We start from the raw sequence: 12,345 nt of genomic DNA, 5'->3' as shown, positions 1-12,345 counted from the left end.
CTTGGTGTTGAGAGAGTGGCTCGCCTAAATTCAAGTTTCACCATGGTGAAATTTCATGATGAAGCTACCCGTGATTTGGTTCTTGAAATCGGTGTGGTTCATTTTGACAAGAAACCTGTCATCCTTTGACCTTGGACAACTGATCTAGACTCTTTGAGGTCAGTAAAAACAGTTCCGGTGTGGATTCGATTACCTGAACTTGGATTACAGTATTGGGGTGTCAAGTGCTTGAGTGCACTTGTTAGCACAATTGGGAAGCCTATTATGGTGGATAAGATTACCAAGGATAGTTCCATGCTACGATTTGCCCGAGTCTTAGTGGACTTGGAAATAGCTGATAAGCTGCCTCAATTCATCAATTATCTTAATGAACGGGGTCAGGTGATGGAACAGCTGATTGAGTATGAGTGACTTCCAACCAAGTGTTCTAATTGTAAGAAGCTAGGGCACTCGTCAAGCTTTTGTAAGTTTGAAGCTGGAACTATTTGGAGGAAGAAAGAAGCTCAACATATACCAGAACCTGTTCAGCAGCCAGTTGAGAATACCACTAATTTGAAGCATAACTAAGCCTCCTCAAGCAGAAGCTCCAGTTGGTTCTGGATCGAATGATACTGGCTGGGCTCGTCCTAAGAGAACTTGGAATGGAAAAGCTAAAGTCCCAGTTACTATTGATTCCTTAAGGAACTCTTATAGTGCTTTGCAAGAGGTTCAGAAGACTCTTCCGGAACAGGTCTGTCCCAATAATCTTAATGGAATTTTGCAACATCCTATCTTGGAATGTTAGAGGGTTGAACAGGAAGAATAAACAGATGTCAGATTTAGATGTTTGTAGATTGAATAAGGTTGGTATAGGAGCTTTACTTGAAACTAAAATCAAGGGGGATAAAGTTAAAGATATTATGAGTTCTACATTTTATGATTGGAGATATTGCAGTAGTGACTGTCTAGAGGGCAGAATCTTATTAATTTGGAAACCACATCTGGCTCATGTTGATATCATTCAGGAGTCTTCTCAAATGTTACATTGTCATATTCATATTCGTAGTAGGAACCTAGATTTCTATCTTACTACTATCTATGGCTCAAACTATTTAAAAACTCGGAGAGTTTTGTGGAATAACCTGTCCCAAGTGCACTTGTTTGTCCAGCCGTGGTTAGTTCTGGGGGCTTTTAATGTAGTGTTTGATAGCACGAATCGTTAGGGTGGGAGGCCTATATCAGGGAAGGAAATGGAGGATGCTCAAGCCTGGTTGGCTCTCGGACTTGTTGAAGAAATGAAGGTTATGGGACCTTATTTTACTTGGTCTAACAACCAAGAGGATGGGCATCACATTTATTCTAAATTGGATAGAATTTTCTGTAATGAGGCTTAGGTGGATAAGTTCCCTTTAGCTTCAGCTTTTTCCCAATGGGAGGTGGTTTCTGATCACAGTTCTTTACTAATCAAACAAGTTGAAGTCAGGAATTTGGGGATTTAGCCTTTTCGTTACTTTAATATGTGGGCTTCTGATCATCGATTTAGAGAGATTGTGTTAGATAGCTGGTTTAAGCCTATCTGTTCTGGGGGTGATTGTTTGTCGAGATTGGCTCAGAAATTGACTAGGCTTAAGCATGTGCTCAAGAGATTCAACTGGAGGATTATGGGGGATGTTGGGTGCCAATTTGAGCATAGTAAACCTCTGTTCCAGTAGGCTCAAAATGCATTGTATGCTGATCCTAGCAATGATTCTTTAGTCTTGGCTGAAAGAGAAGCGTTTTTGGAATATAGAAGACATGAGAAGGTCTATGAGAGTTTTATTCGGCAAAAGAGTAATATTACTTGGCTTCGCTTTGGGGATGACAATACGGCTTTTTTCCATGCCAGTTTGAAGAAAAGGAAGTTATCTAATCGCATAGTTTCTTATATATCAGCTGATGGGGCTGTTGTTGATGATTACGAGCAGGTAATTCACCATTTCCTTCATCATTTTCAGAGCTACTTAGGTTGTTCGGGTAGAGCTAATGGTCATATTGATATGCAAAGTATCTCTTATGGCCTAGTTTTAGATTTATCTTCCCAGCTGGACCTAATTAAGCCGTTCACTACTCATGATGTTAAAATGGCCCTCTCTAGCATTCATCCTGTTAAAAGTCCAGGACCGGATGGGTACAGGGCTGGTTTTTTCAAGGTTTTGTGGAAAGAAATAGGCAGGGAGGTCTCTCAAGCTATCCTTGAATTTTTTGAGACAGGATTAATTCCTCAAAGCTTAAATGACACTCTCTTGGTGCTGATTCCGAAGGTGGATCAGCCTTCTACCGCTGCTGACTTTAGGCCAATAGCCTGTTGCACTACCATCTAAAAATGCATATCTAAGATGCTATGCAGTAGGCTTGATACTATCCTTCCTTCGTTGATTAACTCTAATCAAGGTGCTTTTATAAAGCATATATCTCTTGCCTATAATGTTCTCATATTTCAAGATTTGATAAAGGGTTATAATAGGAAAAATAGCTCACCTAGATGTGTTATGAAGATTGACCTTAATAAAGCCTATGATTCAATTGATTGGGACTTCTTGGAGAATTGGCTAAAAGCTCTATGCTTTCCTAGTAAATTTATCTGTTGGATCATGATTTGCTTGAGAGGTACCTCCTACTCATTACTGTTAAATGGTAGAATCCAAGGTCACTTTCAGGGAGGTAAAGGGCTTAGGCAAGGGGATCCTATTTCTCCTTTGCTTTTTGTCATTGTGATGGATTACCTTACTCGAATGTTCCTCAAAGCTTCCAAGGATAAAGGATTCAGATTTCATCCTATGTGCAAATCTCTCAATCTTGTTAATCTTTGCTCTGCGGATGATTTACTTATTTTTTGCAAGGCTAATCCTCAATCTGTCCAGATCTTGCACTCAGCTCTTACTGAGTTTTCCTTGACTTCAGGTCTTTCTATTAACCTTAGTAAGTCCCGTATTTACCTTGGTGGGCTGACTGATGCAGCTAAGGAGGATGTGTTGAACTGTACTAATCTGCAGGAGGGATCTTTTCCACTGAAGTATCTTGGTGTCCTTCTTAGACCTAGCAAATGCAAAGCATCTGACTTTGAAATAATCCTCAAGAAGATTAGATTATGTCTTAATTCCTGGGCCAGCGGAAACTTATCTTATGCTAGTAAAACTCAGTTAATCCAGTCTGTCTTAATGGGAATTAGGAATTATTGGATGAACATTTTTCTATTGCCTCAACATGTGGTTAGAAATATTGATCGTTTGTGTAGGAATTTCTTGTGGGGTATGAAGGGAACCCGCAGCAAATTTCACCTGGCATCTTGGGATTTTGTCTGTCGTCCTAAAGCTTATGGAGGGCTCAGGTTTAGAGAAGGCTCATTTACCTAAGTTGGACTTAATTGTATATGTTCATTATATTAGTTAAACCTAAATATTGATTAGCAACGAATTAATTCTAGATTAATTGAATTTGTTTCAATGTGAAACTTTAGAATTAATAGGAAACTATAGGACTTTGGTTTTAAAAATTTTTAATTTGTTTAATTTGTTTTTTTGGAAAACCATAGTCATTAATTTTCTAAAAATAAATAATAAAAATACTATTTTTAATTTTATAATGAGCTTATTTTAAGAATTTTATTCGATCTCCACCGTTGGTTTAACAGTCATTAGCTTAATGGTGCCTCGAGGAGCTTTGATTCGTCCCCCTACGGAAGGTGTTCATTAGTTATTTTGACAAGGTTAGATTTTGAAAGATAGATAATTATAGGTCAAATTCTACTAGACTCACCCCTATGGTGACTACTAGAACTAAATCTATGATTATTGAAACCGTGGGTCTAGCTCATAAAATAAGAGATTTTGTTTTCTTATTTTGATCAAATAGTAGGTTGTTAATAGTGGTGTCCATTATTAAATGAGTTTACAACTCTATTTAACTAGTGGTATTTTTTACTCTCGCCAACTGAGACAAGGATATCATAGATTAGTTAAAAACCTAAAGAAATAGAGATATGATTGTTTTTGGTATTTTTTCTCATATCTTACATATGTTTGGTATATGTTGTGCTATTTATTGAAATTTGTGTGAATAGAAGTTTTATTGAGCAAATGTGATTGATTTCTATTTTATTGGTAATTTGTAGTATAATTATGGCTGTGTCTACTCCCATCCTTTCTCAACTTTCGATGGAGAAACTCACTGGAGAAAACTTCCTTAATTGGAAGCAGAATATCAACATAGAGTTGATTGGTGACAACTCCGAGTTCGTCATGATTGAGGAATCCCCAGAATGAGCATCGTGTCCGAACGTTAGTGATGCACCGTAAATGCTTGGATAACACCGTCTCCACACGTACGTGATGGCGCCGTGAATTCTCGGATGGCACCATGTCTGCACGTTCGTGATCAACTCAACTATGGTCTGACGCAGCTCATGAATGAGCTTCAGACTTTTGAGCCTATCATGGGTGGACCAATTCATGTTGTTGTTGATCTAGCTAAGGCTAAAGCTAACCCAGCTTCATCTTCTAAAGCTAGAAACAAGAGGAAAGATGGACAAAACAACAACCCCAAGCCTGCAAAGACGAGTGCACAACCACGTGCACAGACGCCTAAGGGGAAGAACATGAAAAACTAGAAAGGTAAAGATAAATGTTTTCACTGCAAAGAGAAGGGGCATTGGAAATGAGATTGCCACAAGTTTCTAGCAGCGAAAAAAAAAGGTAATGATTATAGTTCATTTATCTTAGAAACATGTGTTTTAGAGAATGATAAATCCGTTTGGATTATTGATTCTGGATCTACCAACCATGTTTGTAACTCTTTACAACTTCTTGAATTGTGGGAGGAATGGACGAAGGTGGCTTAAATCTTAGAGTTGGGAATAGAGCGTTCGTTAAGGCCCAAGCTAGAGGAATAGCTCGTCTGAAGTTCGGAAATAAATACTTAATTTTAAAAGATGTATTTTTTTATTACAGATTTTAGTAGAAATTTATTTTCAGTTTCCATGTTGCAATTAGAACAATTTGTTATGACTTTCACAAGTTCTAATATATCTATTTCCTTCAATGGATCACAATTGTGTATTGCATGTTTGGAAAACGGGCTTTATATTTTGCGACCTAACGAACCTCTCGCTCTTAACAATGATTTATTCAAAGTAGCTAAACCTAGGACACATAAACGTCAAAAGACTGATAACGATAATATGTGTATGTATGGCACTTGAGACTAGGTCACATTGGCTATGATAGGATTCAAAGACTTACAAAGGACAGACCTTGAGGGAACTCAACTTAGCTGAATTACCTGTCTGTGAATCTTGTCTAGAAGGCAAACTGACCAAGCGTCCATTCTCTGCAAAGCGTGATAGGGCCAACGAACCACTTGGTCTTGTGCATTCAGATGTTTGTGGACTTTTGAATGTACAATCCAGGGGTGGATTTGAGTATTTTGTCACTTTCATTGACGATTACTCTAGATACTCATGTCTTTACCTAATGCACAGGAAATCAGAAACATTTTCAAAGTTTAAGGAATTCCTAGCAATGGCTCAGAACCAATTAGGTAAAATGTTAAAGATCTTGCAATCTGATAGGGGTGGAGAATATTTGGATATGCAATTCCAAGATCATTTAACTGGACTTGGGATTTTATCACAACTTACTGCCCCAGGTACTCCGCAACAAAATGGTGTAGCGGAACGCTGGAACAGAACTTTATTGGAAATGGTTAGATGCATGCTTAGTTACTCAACTCTACCAACTTTGTTCCGGGGACACGCAATTGAAACTGCGAATGACATTTTCAATGTCGTGCCGTCTAAATCTATCCCCAAAACACCTTTAGAATGTTGGAATGGTCGTGAACCTAGTTTATGCCATTATAGAATCTGGGGGTGTCCCGCTCACATCCTGAGGAAAAAGGAGGGAAAGCTAGAACCGCGAATTGAAGTTTGCATGTTTGTTGGCTATCCTAAAGGCACTCAGGTTGGAATTTTCTATAGTCATTCAGAAAAGAAAGTGTTTACTTATACAAATGCTACCTTTTCTGAAAAATGACTATGTCCAGAACTTTAAACCTCCCAGCAAAGTAGTTTTAGAAGAGATGGTTGAAGTATTGACTCCAACCAATGTTCCATCGTCATCAACGCGAGTTGATGATGAAATTCCCATTCTTCATGTACAACCGACGCAAGTCGATTTAAATGAAGAAGTACCACTGTTCCTGAGCAAACAGTCACGGAGCCTCATCGTAGTGGGAAGGGTTTCTAGGGGCCCAGTTCGCTATGGTTTGGATGGTGAAACCAATATGGTTGTTGGTGACACTAGTGATGATGATTTGTTGTCTTTCAAACAGGCAATGGCTAGCCCTGAAAAGGAACTATGGCTCGAAGCCATGAAACAGGAAATGGAGTCCATGTACTCAAAATCCATCTGGGATCTTGTGGAAACACCTAGTGACTTTAGGGCCATTGGGTGCAAGTGGATATACAAGAAAAAATGAGGTGTTGATGGAAATATCAAGACTTATAAAGCTCGATTAGTGGCAAAGGGTTATACCCAAAAAAAAGGCGTGGATTATGAGGAAACTTTTAGTTTGGTAGCCATGCTCAAATCCATTCGCATCCTCCTATCCATAGCAGCCGCTCTCGACTATGAGATTTGGCAAATGGATGTCAAGAAAGCTTTTCTAAATGGAAAGCTTGACGAAGTCATTTATATGGATCAGCCAGAAGGATTTAAAGTAGCTGGACAAGAAGGAAAAGTTTGCAAGCTGAATAGGTCCATTTATGGACTTAAGCAAGCTTCTCGTTCCTGGAATCTTATGTTTGATGAAATAATCAAAACCTATGGTTTTGAACAAAATATTGATGAGCCCTGTGTTAACCAATCGAAGGCAAATCAAATAATGGTATTCCTGGTTCTTTATGTAGATGATATCTTACTCATATTATCAGATGTGAAGAATTGGCTAAATAGTCAATTCTAGATGAAGAATTTGGGTGAAGGGAATTATGTTCTTGGTATCCAGATCATTCGGGATAGAAAGAACTAACTCTTAGCTCTATCTCAAGCAGCTTACATAAATAAAGTGCTTGAATGGTTCTCAATGACAAATTCCAAGAGAGGGCGTCTACCATCCCACCATGGAATTCATATTTCAAAGAAGCAGTCTCCCCAAACTCCTGAAGAGGAAGATGCAATGAGAGAAGTTCCTTACGCATTTGCAGTTGGAAGTCTGATGTATGCAATGTTGTGTACTAGACCAGACATCTGCTATACAGTGGGAGTAGTGAGCAGATATAAGTCAAACCCAGGACCGGAACATTGGGTAGCATTTAAGCATATCCTAAAGTATTTGAGACGGACTAGGAATTATATGTTAGTCTACAAGGGTGATGTTCTGAACCCTGTAGGCTACACCGATTCAGATTTTCAGACTGATGTCGATGACAGGAAGTCTACTTCTGGAATGGTGTTTACTATTGGGGGTGGAGCTGTGATTTGGAGAAGTGTAAAGCAGTCTGTAATCTCAGATTACTCCATGGAGGCTGAGTACATAGCCGCGTCAGAAGAAACTAAGGAAATAGTCTGGCTAAAGAAGTTCTATTCGGATCTTGGTGTTATTCCAGAAATGGATAAACTACTTGTGTTGTTTTGTGACAATACAGAAGCTATAGCCAACTCGAAAGAACCTCGAAGTCACAAGAGAAGTAAGCATATAGAAAGGAAGTATCACATTATTCGAGAATATGTTGCCAGGGGAGATGTGAAGGTTATGAAGATTGCGAATGAAGACAATCTTGCGGATCCGTTTACAAAGACATTACCAGAAGCTACATTTGATAAGCATATCAAGGAGATGGGATTAGTAGAATTAAGGCATTAGTTTCAATTAGTGCAAGTGGGAGTTTGTTGGGGTTTTATGCCCTAATTAAAACCCAAATTCTTTGTAATCTCATTTATTATCAATAAAAGAATAGAAATCATTTTTTGACTTGGTCAATCACTTTGCTCACATGTTTTAAGTTCATGATTATTTGTTTAATATAAAGTTCTATTAAATCTCGAGCATATAGCTAATCTTATTTATAGTGACGTAATCACAGTGGAATATAAATATGATTATATGTTCAAAATAAGTTAGTCCTAAAATTAGTCAGTGCACATGATTTACACTGACTTGCTAATCTACGATATGATCTACTTACACATTGTGGTGTTATGTTCTTTCCAGAACATTACCAAAGTAGATAAGATCGGATGTATTTGTTACATCGAACAGGACCGATATTGACAGTTGATAAGATAAGTAAACATACCGTTATTATCTATTCTAGTTATATCATATAGTTGACCATATGTCAATTCAATCTCAATTCTGAGTGGTTAGTATTCTAACTGATTGTATTATTTGATTTCTTTGACTTGTTCGTTACCAGCTTACCCTACGGACTAGCCCATACTTATATCTTGGGAACTCAGTAGTATAATTGAGTGGGAGTGTGAATCATAGATATGAACATCTATAGCTTCTGATGAAGAAGTGAAACGATGGTTTCCTTTTAGTTTGGTTCAAAATGTTAAATGATAGAGATCTCATTTTAGTAATTAAATTAGTTTACTGAAATATCATTTACAAGGAACTAAGTGTTTTAAGGATAAAATACAATGAGGGGTAAAATAGTATTTTAGTCCTATCTCATTATAGACTGTCTATAGAGGATTGAGTGAAAATTATGGCTGTAACAATGGATAATTAATAGCGTATCTATATTTGTTATAGAGCGTTCTATGGATTCAAGAGTGCAATTCCGAGTCTATAGTGGAGTCACGAGGAATTAATAAGTTAGTAAATTTATTTGTTAGATTTATGATAACTTATTGGAGCTTGATTTCATAGGCCCATGGTCCCCATTGTACCTTAGATAAAATCATCTAGATAGTCTCAATTAATTGATTTAATTATCAATTAGAATTATCAAAGTTGGCCAGGTCAATTTTGGATAGTTTCACAGAGTTATGTAATTTTGAGAAGAAAAGAAAAATTATGGCAGATTTATTAACTAAGATAAATTGGTATCTAAATTAATAAATAAGTCTAAATCAAGGTTCAAATTATAAATAATTAATTTGATAAATGATTTAAATAATTATTTAATTAATTAAATCAATAGAAAATAATACAGGTCTTGATTTTAAGTCCAATGGGCTTATAATCAAATGAGAAATTTCACGGGCCTAAAGCCCATGATAATTTCGACCTAGGGTATTAAAATGGCTATTATTTTATTGATTTTATAATTAAATTAAATGACCTAATTGAGTCTATAAAAGGAGTGCTTAGAGAGAAGTCAAAACATAAGTTTAATCACTGGTTTTATGATAGTTTTAGATTCTCTCTAAACACAAGTCATTTTCTAACCCTCTTTGTTATTTTCTCTTCTTCTCTCTATATCCATCTCATGTGTTGAGAATTGCCCACACTAGTCTAGGTGATTCTAAGGATACATTGGAAGATTGTGAAGAAAATAAAAGATCGGTGTAGTTTTTTGATAATACTCTGCGACAGAGAGGATACAAGAGTTAAAGAAACTGAAGGAATGAGTCTTTAATTCCGTTGCGTATACTGTAAGTATTCTATTCTTTGTTTCTCTTTGAATTCAATTTTAGAAACATGTGTTTAGGCTATCTTGTATTAATTTGTTTAATATTAGATATACATGAAAATAAATAAAGATCCTATATAAGTTTTCCTAACATCTTCCTCTTCCTCATTCACTACTACTTCTAGTTTGAATAAGTATGCTTCGTTGCATGATGAGTTTGTACAACAAAGGAAAGAGGAAGATGGTGGTAAGACAAAGAATGAGGTTGATAGGTATCTAATTGAGGATGTTGAACCTATGATTGAGGGTGTCAACTTCGGCATTTTGAAATGGTGGGCCGGAAATGCATTCAAGTACAAGATCTTGTCAACCATTGCTCGTGATGTGTTAGCCATACCAGTTACAACTATTGCTTCTTAGGCTGCCTTTTCGATTGATGCTTCTTAGGTTGCTAAAATGGTTGAATGTTTAATATGTCTCAAAAACTGGTGGAGCAGTTCACATCAACCAATCATTGTTCGAGAGTACATGAATGAAAATGAAGTTCTAGAGACATCAGAGATTCTGGAGTCTGGTAAGTTGTTAAACAAACTTTTATTTAGAATTTTATTTGTAATTATTGTTTGAAATTAAATCATATTTATGGAAATGTATAATATTTTAGAGATCACAGGTGATAGTGATACTACAACTGCTGGAGCTAGTGGTAGTGAAAATATTTCCGCTTCATCTTTTGGTTCTATTAATGCTCCATCTACAGCCTCATTAGCTGCACATGGAACTGATTGAATGAAGACGGGAAACTCATCTTTAGACTTTGGTTATTTTGTGGACTTTTTAAGTTTTAGTAGTTTAGTGACTTTTTGTTAAGGACTTTCAAATTTGAATTTGGACTTTTGGATTTGGACTATGGCATTAGTAATTTGGTATGGACATTTAAATTTTAATTATGGACTTTTGAATTTATAGCATTTTGTTTTTGGTTAGAGTTAGAAGTTATAACTTGGATGTTTCATATAAGTTACTTATTATTATTAATTTGTGGAAATTTCTAAGAAACTAAGAAGTGTGCTATAAGTTTTTGCTAATAAGTATGTATTTAGTAAGTTTTTTTATTCTTTCTTTAATTAATGGTAAAATGTTAGATCAATTAAAAGTTTGACAAAAATAAATAAACACAACTTTTTTTTAAAAAAAGAGTGTGAAACTCGAACCCTACCCGAACCCGACCAACCCGACATCCATTCCGGGCGGGTTTGGTTACACTTTTCCCACACCCGAACCCGACACTTCCCCACCGACCCGATCCGAACCCGAAGAAATCCGAGAGCGATTCGGGCGGGTTCGGTATTAATTTCTTCCACCCAAAACCCGACCAACCCGAACCCGACAAACCCGCTTGATGTGCACCCTTTGTAACATGCCCCGATGATGTCTATGAACGTCCGAGGCAGCCACTGGGGGTTGCCACGTGCCGGGGGTAAAAATACGGACAACAAGTTTTTATTTTAAAGTTATTTTGATTTTTTTTTCATTTTTTATGAGTTGTTGAATGATATACCATACCACAAAATACATATACTGAATTGAAAAATAATATACCAACAAAACTTACAAAATTATTACTAAAAAATGTATATACTATGCTAACAAAATTATATATTACTATTAAAATGTATATAACATGATACAAAATTATATACTACCATTATGTATAATAAGAAAGAAACTAAATATCATAAAAAAATAATATACCATACCACAAAATACATATACACTAGTTAGAAAATAATATACCAACAACCCATAAAAACTTTAAAAAATCAATATAACTTTAAAATAAAAACTAATTAAACAAAACTAATATACATATACCACTATTGTAAAGTCAAACACTCCTAAATAAATAAATAAATGATAGAAAAAAATAATTTAGGTAATCAACAATGTAAAAGTATCGGCTGTGATTACCTAAATTGTAATCACACAAATATGGAAATATTATTTTATATTTGTTTCTTTATTTTTAAAAAATAAAAACATGTTTGGTAACTATTTTTGTTTTTTGTTTTTAAAAACAAAAAATAATAAATGCGTTTAATAACTTTTATTTTTATTTGTTGCTTAACAATATAAAATGAGGTGTTGATTTGAAGAAGAGAAGAAAAAAAGAAACGAAAAGTCGAAAACGGTTTAAAAAAAAATTAAATTGAAAAAAATTCTATTTTCAAAATTTAATAAATTTTAATTAAAAATTTTAAAAATAATAAATAAAATTAGAGTTACCAAACAATATTTTATGTTTAATTGTCAAATTTTTAATTAATTAAATAAAAAATTATTTTTTTAAAGGTTACTAACCAGCAACATTATTTCTCTACAATTAAAAAAATGAAGACAACTAATACCTTGATTTGGCCCTTTCCTATAATTTCTCAAATTTTTATATTTATGTCAAGAGCCCACATTGTTCAGATTGTAGCTCTACTTGTTTGTTAGAAATGTTCCAATTTTATTTGAACCTTCCCTAATCTGTCTAATTTGGATAACCTTCTTTCTCCAGTAGTAATGGATGCGAGATTTTGATCGAATTTTGGTTATTTGATTTCAGACTCAAGAAAGATTTCATTTTCTCGAGGTCCAACTTCTTTTGATTTTGGATTCTTAATGATTTCTATCATGTTATTTGTATCTGTTAAAAACATGCTAGGCGTTTGATAATAATTCTCAAAGAAAAGAAACCAATT

General features: G+C 35.3%; 1 protein-coding gene across 1 annotated transcript; it reads left to right on the top strand.

Annotated features, from left to right (window-relative positions):
- The first annotated feature begins 2,354 nt into the window (after positions 1–2,354).
- Positions 2,355–10,387, top strand: LOC133825213 (uncharacterized). The gene is made up of 4 exons (XM_062258189.1): positions 2,355–3,346; positions 9,784–9,984; positions 10,096–10,172; positions 10,263–10,387. The coding sequence occupies exons 1-4, from the start codon at positions 2,355–2,357 to the stop codon at positions 10,385–10,387; spliced, it is 1,395 nt and encodes a 464-aa protein (XP_062114173.1).
- Positions 10,388–12,345: the final 1,958 nt, after the last annotated feature.

Source organism: Humulus lupulus, chromosome 3 (assembly GCF_963169125.1).
Source record: "Humulus lupulus chromosome 3, drHumLupu1.1, whole genome shotgun sequence".
Lineage (NCBI taxonomy): Eukaryota > Viridiplantae > Streptophyta > Magnoliopsida > Rosales > Cannabaceae > Humulus > Humulus lupulus.
This window is presented reverse-complemented; position numbering and strand designations above follow the sequence as displayed.

Excerpts from the sequence above, each read along its gene's own strand:
- LOC133825213 (XM_062258189.1), top strand. The coding sequence starts at position 2,355 with ATGCTATGCAGTAGGCTTGATACTATCCTTCCTTCGTTGATTAACTCT. Across the intron at positions 3,347-9,783 it reads AAAGCTTATGGAGGGCTCAG|TTTGAATAAGTATGCTTCGT; the intron begins GTTTAGAGAAGG and ends TACTACTTCTAG. Across the intron at positions 10,173-10,262 it reads ATCAGAGATTCTGGAGTCTG|AGATCACAGGTGATAGTGAT; the intron begins GTAAGTTGTTAA and ends ATAATATTTTAG.